This window comes from Diplotaxodon limnothrissa, linkage group LG17 (genome assembly GCF_057381915.1).
Source record: "Diplotaxodon limnothrissa isolate DT_005_m linkage group LG17, D_limnothrissa_male_GT1.1, whole genome shotgun sequence".
NCBI classification, from domain to species: domain Eukaryota; kingdom Metazoa; phylum Chordata; class Actinopteri; order Cichliformes; family Cichlidae; genus Diplotaxodon; species Diplotaxodon limnothrissa.
In genome coordinates, this window is record NC_140612.1 from 2,606,296 (window position 1) to 2,622,365 (window position 16,070).

The 16,070-nt window shown below is 42.1% G+C and overlaps 2 protein-coding genes across 3 annotated transcripts; one reads left to right on the plus strand and one right to left on the minus strand.

Moving 5' to 3' along the window:
• Positions 1-2,020: 2,020 nt before the first annotated feature.
• glipr1a (GLI pathogenesis-related 1a) lies at positions 2,021-6,907 on the plus strand. 2 transcript variants are annotated; one of them, XM_085376278.1, is made up of 6 exons: positions 2,021-2,191; positions 2,797-3,045; positions 3,158-3,270; positions 5,259-5,348; positions 6,565-6,587; positions 6,756-6,907. In XM_085376278.1, exons 1-6 carry the CDS (start codon positions 2,021-2,023, stop codon positions 6,905-6,907), a joined length of 798 nt encoding a protein of 265 aa, XP_085232404.1. The 2 variants fall into 2 exon arrangements, with proteins under 2 accessions (XP_085232404.1, XP_085232403.1); XM_085376277.1 differs by having other exon boundaries at positions 5,259-5,344; positions 6,561-6,587.
• A 1,325-nt stretch (positions 6,908-8,232) lies between these two features.
• Positions 8,233-14,989, minus strand: krr1 (KRR1 small subunit processome component homolog). Its single transcript, XM_085375954.1, has 10 exons — positions 14,896-14,989; positions 14,195-14,370; positions 13,298-13,432; positions 13,028-13,153; positions 12,635-12,718; positions 12,271-12,327; positions 9,197-9,367; positions 8,992-9,069; positions 8,778-8,874; positions 8,233-8,645 (listed from the first exon to the last, which is right to left on the minus strand). Exons 1-10 carry the CDS (start codon positions 14,969-14,971, stop codon positions 8,485-8,487), a joined length of 1,161 nt encoding a protein of 386 aa, XP_085232080.1. The 5' UTR covers positions 14,972-14,989; the 3' UTR covers positions 8,233-8,484.
• Between the last annotated feature and the right edge of the window lie 1,081 nt (positions 14,990-16,070).

Here is a 16,070-nt window from a genome sequence, read left to right on the forward strand (position 1 = left end):
TCTCATAAGTTGTAGAAGTCCTGCTGTCCTTTGGGGGGGACTCTTTCAGGACTACACATTGTGCTTCTGTTATGATCTTTACAGAATACTTGCCACAATGAGTTGTCCTGAATTTACTCAATTTGTGCTTTTGCAAATGGATCAACACAATAGTCTTTTGCATTGATTGTAAAAATCACCACAGCAGTTTGCTCTGGGTGCTTTATATTGGAAAATACAGACTATACAATATTACCCCTCTACCAATGCCAAGCAAGCATTTGACAATGCTGGGAAGAAACTCCTCTCTTTAAAGAGACTTCATCCAAGTGACGAACACTACAAACGCTACGTCCACATGAACAGAGTCAACTTTTGGGGAATAGTAGGACTTCTTTTTTGAGGGAGTAAGCTTTTAAGAGATACACAGAGGAAGTAAATACTGAAGTTAACAATTGAAAGCACCACTCAGGTGCATCCCAGCTGGTACTGTAAGGGTTTGCTCACTGTTTTCAATAAAGATCTGAAAAGTTTCAATGTTTGCATTAGTTTAGTCAGATTGAGTTTGTTTCTACTTTGTGAAGATGGACCACATTTTTAGTTATAAATTCAGAAATTCCAAATTGTTCACATCTTTCTTCCAACGTGGGTATGCGCTGAAGAAATACCTCTGAGACAATGCTGTATGTGCAACACTTTTAGGAGATGGTGCCATTGTATCGCTGTACTGAAGAGGTTTCAATGACACAGTGAAGCCTAAGTGAAAATGATGCTTTATCTTCAGCTTATAGATGATTTCACAAATGTTGAAAGAGGACCAAGAGCATTCATTATGTCAGGTCTGTCAGGAGCACATACAAGGACTTCAGTCTTTCCTTCATGAAGTTGGAGGAAGTTGTCAGCCATCCAACCTTTGATGGATTCTAAGCACTAATTCAGAAGCTTAGAAACATCTTGGGGTTTAAAAGAAATGTATAACTGGATATCATCTGCGTTGCAGTGGTAACAAATGTCCTCAAAACGGCTCAAAATATGCTGGAGAGGAAGTGGATATATTAAAAACAATAAAGGCCCCGGCACAGAACCTTGTGGCACACCATAGGTGAGAGAAGTGGAAGATGACCTGTACCGAGAAACTGCCACAGAAAAATATCGTTCAGACAGATACGAGGAGAACCACTCTAAGGCAGATCCAGATACACCGACCCAATATTTCAGCCTCTCAAGCTGAATGTGATGGTTAACGGTCACAAAGGCCGACGTGAGGTCCAACATCAGGAGAACAGAACATTTTCCTGCATGTTAGACTGAAGACTCTAAGAAAGGCTGTTTCAGTAGAATGAGCTCTGCAAAAGCCAGACTGAAATTTGTCAAGGATATTGGGTTTGACGGTATTTTTGAGATTGGCCTGTAAGCATTTGGCAGCATTTTTTAAAATAAGCAGGGACTTTACCAGACACCGGTGAAGTGTCAATTATGGTGAGCACACAGGGGCCGATAGACTGGAAGACATTTTTGAATAACGATGCAGGTAAAATGTCAAGTGAACAGGACGATGCTTTCATTGAAAACTACTTTTACCAGCTCTGGTAGTGAGATGGGTAAGAAACGTTCTAAGATAACAGGCCGAGCTGGAGAAGGAACCGACTATGCAGATGCTGATGGGGAAATTTTTTTTTTCTTACATCACTATTTTTTCTAGGAAGAAAGAAAGAAAAAAAATGTAAACATGGCACACAGGCCAGATCTTGTCTGAACATGTCAGGATAACTAGGCAAATATTCAGAGAAAGTAACAAATTCAGACTTCAAAAAGGCGAGAAGAAGCATAAATGAGCCACATCTCTGTTTTATCTCAGTTTAGCAGATTCTTTATGTATGTATACATGAACCATTCTGAACATGTTTTGGTTTCTTAGGTGTTGTAAGAACATCCTGTTCCTCTTCAAAGTGTAATTTCCTGCAGCAACTTGACAGATGTCAAAGCGACAACAAACCACAACATCACCGCTTTAGCTTGTTTCACTTTACTGATCTGGAGCATGGCGAGTGCAGTGGAGAGGTTGCTGTGGGCCTGCATTATCCTGGATTCTGGTGTGCGCTCGATTTCACTGCCAGAAATCAGTGATTTGAAGTTCATTGAGGAATGTGTGAAGGAGCACAACTTGGCGCGGTCATCTGTCAGTCCCCCTGCTACCGACATGCTGTACATGGTACGTGAAGAAATGGCGTTTGTTTCCTCTCTCTAGTTCTGGAAAGCAGTAATAAAATCACAGTGAGTAAGCAGTGATAGAAAAAAATGACTTGTTCATGTCTTCTGTGATCTGTCTGCAGACTTTGTTGGGAATGAGGAGGTGAGGGAAAGAAAGTTATTAAAGCATGTACAGTTGTACAAAGCTTCATGCAACACATTCACAAAGCAGACTTGACGTTATTAAGCAGAAGTCAGAGGAAGTAATATAAAAGACAGACAAAGCCACCGATAGTCACAGATAGAAAAGATCTTCGGTAAGTAAAGAAATAAAGAACAGTTCGGTGACAACAAAACTGTGCAATAGATTGCACTCAAACTGCCTTTCTGGCATGGCTAAAGTGCACTGCAAATGTTGTGGCAAAAACCTCGCCACAAGTTTGGAAGTCGACTCAGCCATTTGACTTTTTACTTCTGCTTGTGTATCACAAATAATGTACTGACTTAGAAAAACAGTGAGGAAGTCAGAAATGTGTATGCACGAAAATGAAACTAGCGTGTTAGAAAAAACTGAATTAACAAAAGATGAGGTCTAATGCTTCAAATCTTCTGTATCTGCTTATCCAGACGTGGGATGAGGCCTTAGCCATTACTGCAAAAGCGTGGGCAAAGCGCTGTATATTTGATCACAACATTTACCTCAAAGATGCTTCCCGCGTGCACCCTATCTTTCTCTCTGTGGGAGAAAACATATGGACAGCCTATCCACCATCACAATTTAATACAGCAAAAGCCATAAAGAGATGGGTGGATGAAGTAAAAGACTACAGCTACCAAAAGAACAGCTGCAATAAGGTTTGTGGCCACTACACACAGGTATGTGACCTTTCTACTGCATGCATAATGTGGAGAAAAAAAAGAGAAAAAAGTGAACCATGATTTTTATATTTTTCTGCATGTGACACTTTAACCTCTTTGGTCTTTGCAGGTTGTGTGGGCCAGCACCTACAAAGTTGGATGTGCAGTACAGCTGTGCCCAGATGGCATCAAGCACTTCACTAATGAAAAAGGTGTCCTCTTTGTATGCAACTATGCCACAGCGTAAGTTGAAAACATGTTTAAATAACACAGTGAAATTAGCAATTGAAAACTTTTGTCTCAGCAGGTTATTCTGGGCTGCCCTGAGTGTCATGTGAAAAAAGGAATTTGTTTATACGTATGTGTTATGCCGCAGTCAACTCATCCAAAATGCTGCTGTGAGAGTACCCACAGGAACTAGAGCCAGGGTGGAAACTCCAGGCCTCGAGGGCCGGTGTCCTGCAGGTTTTAGATCTCACCCTGGGTCAACACACCTGAATCAAATGGTTCGTTCGTTACCAGGCCTCTGGAGAACTGCAAGACATGTTGAGGAGGTCATTTAGCCATTTAAATCAGCTGTGATGGATCAAGGACACATCTAAGACCTGCAGGACACCGGCCCTCGAGGCCTGGAGTAGAAAGACTGAGCATATCTCTCCCATACTGGCTTCTTGTCATTGGCTCCCTGGCCCCGTCTTATCTCAAAAACCTTATGAAAAGTTACCTCCTTTGCACAGTGTCAGCTTAAAGCACTTGTTGCTGCTGAGTTTGCATCTTTTGCTGTGGAGTACAGCCAGACTTTTGACTGCTTCGCCTTGGGCATTTTTAATCTGTAACTCTGCTCTAAAAGAATGTACGTACTTGGGCCCGCCTACTATCCTTGAAAAGGTAAAATGATTGGCTAGAATTCAAAGTGTGTGACATCTCAGGGGAAAAAAAGCACAGAAATAAAGCACCAAAATGTGCGCTGCTTGTCGGTCTGGTTACTACCGTTTATGTCAGAAGCGGTGCCACAATGGCACTGGATACGGTACCCATCCCTAGTCATAACTTCTTACCTGAAGTTCAGTTCACCTGACGCTCGGACTGGCGGCCACCTCGGGTCTCTGCTCCTCCTGCCTAACCTTTCCCTCATCCACCTGCTGGCCTCTGTGGAAGCTCCGCCATAGCCACCACCAAACAACTGAGTTATTTTTACACACCGGTCAGCATCTGGACAATCCAACACCTTTCATTGTTTATACCGTCACAAAAAAACCCTCCCAAAAAAATCATCGGCCCATAAAAACTAAAAATCACCATCGGCCCACCGGGCAGATGCCTGGTGGGCCGATGGCCAGTCCAGCTATGGTCTCTCCCTAACAATGTGATGCTGGATGTCTGCCGTTCTGAAACTCCTGTTTGCAGACTACAAAATCTTACCTGGGACAATGTGTTCTAACCCCGTGGTTTTATGGAAGTCATACAAACGAAAATAGTCTGTAAAAAATATCATTCAGTATGATTCAAAGGCGAAATTTTAAAGACTAAGGAAAGTTTAGGGCCAGTCTGCCTGGGCCAGGCAGATCCTCATGTACTAATGAGAAGTGAATGAACTAAAAAAGGGAGCAAGGGTGCAGTTACAATGATCTGAGACACTTTTTTAAAAATAATGTCTGTTGTTTTTATGAATGGCCACAATTAATTATGGGACAGTGTTTTCTCCTCCCCTTTCATAAAGGTCCAGTGTATCCTATGCTAAAGGAAGCATGTTTTTAGCAAGGATGTTTGCAGCTCCAGAATTGGAACAGCTCTTAGTATGGATGCCACACAGATACTCACAGGTCACTTCTCTCACTTTTAGGACCCTCCCTAAGCAGCATGGACTGTTGGAACGAACCCACTGTGTGTTAAGTTATTAATAATCTTTGGCTCTTTTCCATACCTTCACTTTTATCCTGTCCTTCTCCCCTAACCTTTTTTGTGGTATAAAGAGGTTACTATAAGCAGAAAGTACTGAGAAACAAATTAATATCACTGATTTATATGTTTTTCTGGGATCTTTTGACAATAACAATGAAAGAAAGAAACGTCATCTTTAAAATGACCCTATGTTGAAGCAAGCAGATGTGTGTGTGTGTGATAACGTGGGAGGCGGAGGTAAGATGATAAGGGGAAGTGAAGATAATTCCAGAAATTTTCCACCTAGAGTGTGGTGAGGTGACTGAGCCTCTGTTTCTTTTCTTTTACAGGGGTAATATAATCGGACAGCACCCATATGCATCTGAGGGGGGAGCCTGCTTGAGGTGCAGTGGCACTTGTGAGAATAAACTCTGTCGTAAGTATCAAGTGTCTCTGGTTCAGTGTGAAAAGTTGCTGCTTATCTTCAATCAAACCACAAGTTCAAATTTCAGCCCAGCTCATTTTAAAGATGTGAAAATTCTGATTAGAAATCAGCATGGATATTAACTCTTTAACACAGTGGGCCTCATTAACTGACATTTGCACAGTAATGTTCTTGCTGTCATTTTCACAAACCTACAGGATTCATGAATCGTGTCCTGTGTCAGCGAATGTGAATCATTGTAAATAAACAAGTTCATGCTTGCTGTCTGCGGGTTGTAATCTGCAACCTGGAATGTTCACCGTGCATGCTGCCCAGGCCCTCTGTTATAGGAAAACACATTTAGGGTGGTGTGAAGGAGCTCCAAGAGAAAAACTCTCATCCCTTCATCAAAAAAGCAGAATTCTGACTAAAGGAGGCCAAAAAAGTCAGTGTTTTCTTGGAAGTGACACTGGTTTTAAACATTTTTAAAGTATTTAATAATAATATAAAACCCCACTTGGACTGCATGTATCCCCTGAAACTAAAAAGAGAAAAGGTATGACATAAAAGCTGGTGTAGGACAAACTTATAAAAGACCAAACAAAAAGAAGGAAGCAGGTGGAGGACGGGGAGCACCTAATCTTCCACCATGACTAACCCCCTTATCTTTTTACCATGAACCATGAGGTCCGTTTTACATCCTCTCTTTAAATGACCGTAACTTGGTTACCGTTGCAAAATTCAAATGGTTTCAGAAAAAAGAGACAACAAGCTTCATGGTGATGTTCACTTTAGCACAAGGCAATCACAGGGTAGCGTCTGAACAGAGACAGGGAACTCCGCTCCGCCCAGGTTTTGCTTCACATTTCTGCAACTCCTCAACTATTTTGGGCTCGAGAGAAAATTACATTTTTTTCCTATTATTTTATAACCAAAGTCACTAAATAGGTCCAAGTAGCCTGTATGCTACTTGGATGATTAAGGATTAATGAATGAATGACGGGGAGCACCTAATCTTCCACCATGATTATCTTTTTATCTATCTATTTTGGGCTCGAGAGAAAATTACTTTTTTTTCCTATTATAAGTCCAAGTAGCCTGTATGCTACTTGGATGATTAAGGATTAATGAATGCGGTAAAATACAGTTATTACTCACAGTCATTGAGCTGTGCGTTTACATCTTAAAAAATGTCACCTTGTTCTCTTGTGTCTTAATGTTGTTGCAGGTAGTCCTGAACGTGATTCACAGAAAAGTAAGTCTGATGGTGATTAAGCCAAAAAATAATAGCAGTGAAGGGTAAGGTGTAGCTCACATGGCTTTAAAAGTCCACAGCTGAAGTTTGTCAGTGTGTAGTAATGAAGTAAGCAGCACATTCCACTGCACTCAGAATTTGTCATAAAAACCATTTTTGCATTTCCAGGCTACAACTGGAGCCCAGACTGGGACACCTCGGATACCAGCAGCTCTAGCTCTGTCAGCGTTCTGATCGCTCGGCCGGTTGCCCTCAGCTTCACTTTCATTACAGCGTATGTAGTCCACTACTTCTACCCTGATGCATTCTGCTATGAATAAAGCAGCTTGGCCTGAGCAACACTGATTTCCTTTAGACATTAAGCAAATTATTCTGTCCATGTGAGGCTTAGGCCCAAAAATGTAACATGTATGAAAATTAATAAAATTACTTTTATCTCTGCTTAATTATTATCAACTATCAACTCCACTATCAGTCTCACATTATAGCACCAACAACAAAGTCAGTGCTCAAAAGTAATCTTTCATTTGACAGCATGTTTAAGGTGGTCAGGCCAGAGATGAATGGCCAGACCGCTACGAGCTGATGACAACAGTGACTCGGCCACGCGTTCAAACCGGGGCGTGCATAAGAGCATTTTTTAATGCACAACACAAACCTTGTATCAGTTGGGCTCCAGTAAGAGCAGAATGGGGGATTTGCACCATTCATGTACAGACAAGCAACTGTGTGATGCTGTCATGTCCAAGGACCAAGATCTGTGGTCACTAGGTGGTCCAGCATGTGGTTAACGTCCACGATACTCCCAAAAGTATTCGCTCATCTGCTTTCACACACATATGAACTTGAGACTTGAGTGACATCCAGCTGCAGAGTGGGGGGCACAGTTAGGCTCAGTGGGGGAACAGGCGACCATATGGCTTATAGCCAGAGAGCAGTAAGCCTGGGTTCAACTCTTCTAGGAAGGCTTTCCACAAGGTTAAGGAGTTTTATTTTAAATGGGAATTTGTGGCCATTCTTCCAGAAGCCCATTTGTGAGGTCAGACACTGATGTTGGATGGGAAGGCGTGGCTCGCTGTTGCTAATTCATCCCAAAGGTTTTCTGTTGGACTGAGGTCAAGACTCAAGTCAAGTTTACTCACACCTCATTTGCTTGTCCAGGTCTTTCTGGACCTTGCTTTGTGCACTGATGCACAGTCATGTTGGAACAGTCCCTAAACTGCTCCCACAAAGTTGGGGCCATGAAAATGTCTGTAGTGATCGACTCTAAAGAAAGATGGTGATCTCTGCGTACTCTGCGCCTCGCCACTTTGATGTAATACCAATCAACAGTTTACTGTGAAATATTTAGGAGCATAGCATTCCTGAGAGCAATCCATTCTTTCACAAATACAGGTAGAAGCAATCTGCATGCCCAGATACTTGACTTAATACACCTGTAGCCATGGAAGTGATTGGAATGCCTTATTCCCATTATAGTGCAAATCAAAGAAAGCACTTCAGAAGGCAAAAAGGGTCCAACCCAGGCCTTGAAAGGTGTGCCTAATAATGGGTGTATTTCTTTAAGGTTTTGGAGACTGGGCATCTATGGTAACACAGCAAAAATGGAAATTAAGGGAAATGTAAGAAAACAAGACCTAGTTTATTTAAAAAAGAAAAAATAACTCCTTTAATTTTACATTTTTTTCCCTCTGGAAATAATTAATAGCAAGCGAGTCAAACAGAAGGAAAAAACCAACACATTCCCGTCACTGTGTAACACTGTAAAAAGGAAAGTCAAGACAGACGAAGCATCATCTTGATCCACGCTCTACACATTCACTGAAATTCTTCTTGCTGTGAGCTCAGAGTCTTTTCTCTGTCCAACAAGTGCCACAGCACAGGGAACAGTGCACAGTTAGCCTTTGCTTTTCGCTTTGTTGCTCTTCTTCTTCTTCTTTTCAGTGGTGCTGCTGGTGGGAGGTGCAGGGTTTAATGGTGGAGCACCCAGTTTCTTTGTTTTGGCTTTTTTTACTTTGTCCTTTATAGCTTCGATGTCCAGCTTGCCTTCTGTAGGAGCTGTGGATACATAGATGAGACAAGAATGGACAAATTAAGGGCAAAGCTATACCAAGTGCTCGAGAATCCAGGTTTTTCCTTTAATTTGTCACTGCTAGGTTCTGAGATCAGTGCTTGTTTTAATATTTCTACCTTTAGCAGTCTTCTTCATCAGAGGCTTCTCTTTAGGAGGAATGAAGGCTTTGTTCCGCTCTTCTTGCTTCTTGGTCAGTGCGGTGGCCTGTTTCACCTACAAAGAGGAAGGAAGTTTACAAAGGCGACGTTACACAATGCTTGGTTGCTGCCACTGAAACTCAAAAGCAGCCTGAAGAAAACCGAAAGAGACAAAGCCACCATAAATTCTCACCTTGATTTCTTCCATCTTCTTCCTTTTCTTCACACTCTCCCGCAGGAAGAATTCTCCTGTGGCCAGCTCCTGGTCAACCTGCATAGGAAGTCCACATATTTGAAACGTACTTTAAATTGCCTCAACATGCAATTTAGTCTCAGCGGTTGTGTGTGTTTGTTATACATTAGAAACACTGAAATTCTTCAAACATGCTTCCCCTGACCTTGCTCTCTGGCTGTGGAGGAGGGAACGGGGTGTACTCCTTCTTCACGCTCTTCTTCTTGGGTTCCTTGCGCTTGGCAAGATTCTTGTGTCGGAACTTGGGCAGAAAGCGCTCCCAGTTTTGCATCCGCAGTTCAGGGTCTTTGGACAGCTCCCGTTTGATCATCAGAGTCTGATGGTTGCAGCCGTGGGTGGTGGTGATGGAGGGGCAGAACAGCAGTTATAAAGATGCAATACTTTGGTCATGTTGTGTATTTACACCTTATGTAGTGACTGCAGTAAAATGCTGTTTTATTAAAGACTGCACTGTGCAAAAGTCGCTTATTTCGTTTTTTGCTAGAAAACTGGGAAATAAGTGCAGCGGTAAGTGGAGGGATTTACTGAAATGTGCAAACATAAATGGAAACCAACGAAACCAAAGAACATTTCCAACAAGTCAACGTCTCAGAGGAAATTCCAAGGCTCTTCTTTTGTTCTGTTCACAAGATGATCCCACACAGTTTGAATAACACTGATCTGCTTTTCCATCAGATATGCTTTTCCTGCATTGGCAGTGAGTTTGAGATCGCTGTCATGTCTTCCAGATGGTATTGCATGACAGCTCAGAATCTGAAGGTATTTTTCTGCAATCAGCAGACCACCACCAATTTTGACGAGACCTCCACCACTGAAACCACGACAGAACTAGGGCTGCTCAATTAATCGAATTTTAATCACGATTACGATCTGGGCTTTCAACGATCATTAAAAATGACTGAGCCGATTATTAGCCCCTCCCTCGTGCTTTACTCTCGCGCTGCTCCGTGTGGCAAATCCAGCGCACCTCTCTGCATTTCGAACACGTGTCACAACAATTAAGAGCAGCCAGTGTTGCCAACTTAGCGACTTTGTCGCTATATTTAGGGAGTTTTCAGACCCCCTTAGTGACTTTTTTTCTAAAAAGCGACTAGCGACAAATCTGGCGACTTTTTCTGGTATTATTGGAGACTTATTTATGACGACTTTTTGACGTGAAAATGCGTATCGCTCTTACTCTCAACAAGCAGCGGGTGCTGCCGTGGGCACCTCACCCGTGCCAAAGCTCTCCCAGGCGGAGGATAGTCCTCCCCCGCTGTTATCAGGGCAGGAGATGTTCACACCCATGCGTCCAAAGGGCAAATGAATCGCGCATGAGTGAAGCCGCTGCTCCCGCACTGACTCTAACGCAGTCAGTTCTTCTTCTACTGTTATGCTGTTTTGTGGATCACAAGGTTTAAAACTACTTATAAACAAACACTCTCACACACAAACTAACTCCACCAGAGTGCCAATTTCGGGTCACTTTTGCCAGTCCAGGCCCGGATAAAGGAGCAGGGTTGGAATTGTGACATTAAAAAACAATAATTGCTAAAAGAAATTTAATTTGTAGTTCTAAATAAATTCTAACTGCATTTAGGACGTTTTTTACTCACTTTATGTCTCTTCCACGATGTTATTTCTCTCTCCAACAACGTAGGTTACAATTACATTAGCATGACCAATTATACAAATTAGGCGATGACGTCATTTGGCGACTTCTAGCGACTTTTAGGACAACCAATAGCGATTTTCCTTACTGAGGAGTTGGCAACACTGAGAGCAGCGGTCCCCAACCTTTTTTGCGCCACGGACCGGTTTATGCCCGACAATATTTTCATGGACCGGCCTTTAAGGTGTCGCGGATAAATAAGACAAAATAAAACTAGTACTGGTACCGAAAAAAAGAAAATTTATTCATAACACACGTGAAAAGACCCAGGAAAACTGAGTAAACGATAAAAACGATAACAAAATAACGCTGAAAACCGATAAAAACCCTGAAAAATATACATTTCACACCTGAGCCTCAACTCTCGCGGCCTGGTACCAAACGACTAACGGACCGGTACCGGTACGAGGCCCGGGGGTTGGGGACCGCTGATTAAGAGGACCCGAGGGAAGCTCGGAAAGCTGAGCAGAAGTTATTTGGAGAGGAGAGTGACTGCCGCTGGTTGAAAAGAGAGGTAAAAAAAACTTCAGTGGTGTGGAAACATTATGGGTTCGCGGAGTCAGACGTGGATCAAGTAGACATAGTGTGTAAACTTTGCTACAGTGTCGTAGCTGCACCACAGAGCAACACTGCAAAGTTCACTAAACAGATGTTTACATTTTTCATTTATTTTTTATATTGCAAACATTTGCACTGTTATCAGTATTTGCACACTATTTTATGACAATCTTTAAAGTCATTATTCAATACATTGTTATTGTTAAATAAATATCGTCAAATAATCGAGATCTCAATTTCAGTGAAAATAATCGTGATTATCATTTTTGCCATAATCGAGCAGCCCTAGACAGAACCTCCAGTGTGTTTTACAGACGCTGGAAACTCACTGTTGTATCTCTGTCCTAACCTCTAATACGAACAGGAACATTTAGAGTTTCAATCCATCAGACCTGTTGACATTTTTAGTTCAGGGCTTGTGTAATTTAACCCTTTTTCCCAGTTAATTTCCCTTAAGAATAGCTTCTTCAAAGCCTGGAAGGTTTTCAAGGAGGCATTATGTTGATGCCTGAACCAGCTCAACAGGCTCCCTTTGATGTTCTGTTCAGGAGGAATATTTTTCTGTTGTAAAATATTGGAAAAACATTCCTGTGAAAATGATCAGGTACCTCGACTGTAAAGGAATGAGGGAAGAAAAGACCCCATGAAAAGAAATGTAGAGCTACTATTCACACTTTTACAAGAAAGTCTGGCTCCATGGAAGTAAAATATATTAAAATGATGGCTGGCTAAAGACTTCTGCACAGTGCTGTAAGCTGTAACTACTGGTTAGGCAATTTAAATAACATTCTGTGACTCATACAAAACAGGAAGTCCTATTTTAAATAGTCAGCTCTGTGAAGCATGCTCTTTCATGCCCTCAGCTCTGGGCTGAGCCAACCTTGGCGTGCAAACCCAGAGAGATGGACTTCAGTCAGGAAATCAAGAACAAGGATGGAAAACATCATCACTGGGCATAAATGCAGCGCAGTTTCACTCTGACTATTGTTTCTGCAGCAGTTTGAACACACCTTGATGTTGTAAATGGGATGAATGTTCTTCATGGTGTCCAACACCACTTTACGAACCTGAAAAGCAGAGGCAGAAGAAAATCATAAATGCTTCAACATTCTTTGTCTCATTACAGTAACAGTTCACCTCTCCATCAGGTTTAGCTAAACCCAAACTGAAGAGCGTTTGTATTACACCAACAACTTCTCTCTTTTACTCCCACGCATGAACCCACACAGTGGGCTCAGATGTTTAGCTGTCAGGAGGTTCTGTATACCCTGATGTCACAGGATAAACAAACACACTAAAGTAGTCAGCGTAGGCACCTTTTCATTAATACAACTGATCTTATTATGTTTAGTCGCCCATTACTGACAGTCTTACCTCCTTTAATCCGCTGTAGGGTCCCAGTGCAGACACCGTGTTCCCCTGCACCATCACATAGCAGTTGGTCAGTAATTCCAGTGCCTGCAGAGAAGCAACAGGCAACATGAAGCACACAGACAGAACTTCAAAAGAAATCATCTGTTAACGAGAGTTGCAAAGACACATGGGCCGATAAATGCTGCCACCTACTGACGTTGATTCAAAAGTACACAACACAGACTTATTTACATTGCAGACTGGTGAAAATCAGTGACACAGATGCACAATTCATGGTTTAGAAACAAATTGGATTCTCCTACTTTTTCCTAACATCCATCACAACACTCTGTGGAAGCCGTGATTAACTTCAGACAGAAAGACCTCAGAAAGCTGGACTCTGGTGTGACTCACCTTTAGGGTGGAGCCTTTGGGGCCAATGAGTCGCTGCCTTCGCTTCACAAACCGCTCTCTACTCCTCACCATAGTGCCAATTTTGATGATGTCACAGGCGATGTCATCCTGTAATATTCTTACAGCCTGGAGGCAACAACACATCACTGAGGTATCAAAAAGTCTGCATCACTCTGAGTGCTTAGTGACAGCAATCACACACATACTCGAAAACATTAAAGGATGAAATCTACATGTTGTGCATGCTGCAAACTGGCACAGTAGTGTTACCTGTTCAAATGGCACACTCCTCGCCAGCAGCTTAATAAGATCTCTGGCTCTCACAATGGCATAAGGGTCAAAGGTCTTCTTAGTGGTGCAGACTGTCATGCTGCCTTCTATTAGGTCCAAAGAAGGTTTAATGTGCTGAGAACAACAACAAATGATTCAGTATGTGAACAGCTCAGGTCGGCAATTCAGCCTCGTAAAGCTGCCAATGTAAGAGCCAACTTAACACTTAACTGTGAGAAAATGTTACAGAGGAGAGAAATAAAACCAAAATAATGTGTGATAATAACTGGGGATGTGGCAGTGTTCAAAATGAATTCAAATATAGTTCAGCTGTAGGACTTTCTGACACTGTGGACCGTGGCCTTTGCTGAAAGATACAAAGAGCTTACAAAGCATCAAAGAAGTCTCACTGCTTAAAGGTGTCGTGGGCATCTTTAAACAGTGACACATTCCACAATTTCCAATGCTGACCACACAACCTCCTGAGAGGTTGTGTGGTCAGCATATGTTGTTGTAGCGATTTGGCCGAGTAAAAGAACACAAACTAACACATTTGGACCACTAGTGCTGAATTTCTCATTTCTATTCCTCCGCTTACAAGATTTCAGTGTTTTTTCATTTGAACTTACAGGTGATAGGTCACAATAAAATTTTAAAACCCTGAAATAATTTATCCTGGAACCTTTTTTACATTGTAAATCTGTTAACAGGGGAGTGCAGACTTTATATCCACTATATGTGTACATTAATACAAGATAGCATACAACCTGATTAGACTAAAGAAAGTGGTAAAAAAAAAAGGTTGACTTTCTTCATTGAGCTACATTATAATTGAGATACAGCTGACAGACAAGTATTATCATCTGTGTTCAGTGCAAGCAGCTTGTTCTGACTCACCACCTCTCCTAAAGCCTTCTCCACCAGAGGCCAGCACTCTTTCAAGTAGGCCTCCCTGTACTTGGGGAAGAGGGTGGCAAAGCTACTCTCCTCCAGCAAACCGCGGGGGTTATCCTCTTTGGTGAACAGTGGCTCCTTCCATCCATCGGGAACTGTCAGGAGTTCGGATTCATCCACTGCAGGACGCACGTGAAGTCACGTTACTACAACGTTACTACAACGGAGGCATGGACTACCAACACGAGGTATACTTAAGCAAAGGGAACAGGGTGAGTTAGAGACAGAATATTGAAAAGATATACTGAAGGAACGCGGAGAACAGTCCACTGACTAAAATAAGACACGTTTGAAATTCTCATCATCGACGTGTTCCCCTGGCTGAGGCGACTCAGGCTGCAGACTTTGGAAACGTGTTTGAATCCCGGCAGGTAATAGCTAGCTGCCCGGCGTCAGCAAACACTTGTCAGTTTAAGTATGTGAAAAGTAAATGTTCGGGTTATTTTTTCTTGATGCGACCATTTAGCGAGTGAGGGTAACTGCACTCACCAAACAATCTGTTTACAATGCGAGAGCCGCCATGCTAGCAGAACTCCAGCATGGCTCGCAGCCGTCGTCTAAAGCTGGGAAACAATCCTGTTGTTCACGCGGGACGGCTCGCTGGTGTCACTTAACCTCATCTGACGCGAAACAATCAAACTCACCTTGGCTTTTAGTCTTCTTCGATTTTTTCCCCGTTTGCTCCTCACTCACGCCGTCACTGGCTGTGGAGGACGCCATTGCTGAGAAGAAACGGAAGTGACGTACAGTACTCTTCCTGGTGCAACCTGGAGCGTCTACTAAAATAAAAATAAAAGCTTTCTAACATCTCACCTGTTTGTTTTTATTCAGGCAAACATGGATACCATTTTTAATGATAGAGCGATTAAGCTTGTGTTTCTGTCATGTAGTGATTGTGCTTAACTGTACGAAGCTTACTGTGTGAATGCTGTAGGCATTCTCTGTGTGTGTGTGTCCCAAATTAAAGGTAAAAACATACACACACTCTGACACACAGATGCAAACGCACAGATAGATTCCTTGCATGCGTCTTCAGCATTACTGGGTTTCTGCAGCTCCTGTTTTTCGTGTTTAATCCATCCGGCACACAAGCAATTAAACACTATGAATCTGTTCCACAATATTTGCAGTCACTTTACAATGGGTCACTTTAAAAAGGCAGTCACGGATCACCACTATAGCATTTTGACAATATTTTGACAGTATTTGAATAAAACTGTTTCCTGTAGCCTAAATACGTCTCTGTACCTGAATAGAACTAAAGCTTTTTCTCATAGGGTTAATAATATGTCTACCAACTATTTCACGTCCACATTACTGCTGAGAGTTATTCCAAAAGCTTCCTTTAGTGGCTCTTCATCAGAATATTTATTTACTTGTTGACATGAAAATCAGTCACTGTGTATTTTTAACACCTAAAATTCAATGTGATGCCATTATCCTGCCAAACAACATAAAAGTCTCCAAAACGGTTAAGTATGGAACATATTATAAATGGAAAATCTTATATTGCACTCTAAGCACAACAAATGTGAAATGGCAGGAAAGATCAGTGCTCTGTTGCTGTATGCAGAGTACATGTGTACATTTTTCGGAGTACCAAAAAACACATTGCCTTTGCAGACTGATGATCAAACACAGAGATAGAGGTCGCAGAAAAATTACAAATACCTGCACGTTGCTGTCTTATGTCATTCAGTCACCTAAAGGTGGTAAGTTTGACCTTTGTCATCATGACTAGGTCTGCATGCCTACTGTAAATGCACCGATTTCCAGTCATGTGACTGGCTGATTTGTCTTAATGAGCAGTTGAGCAGCT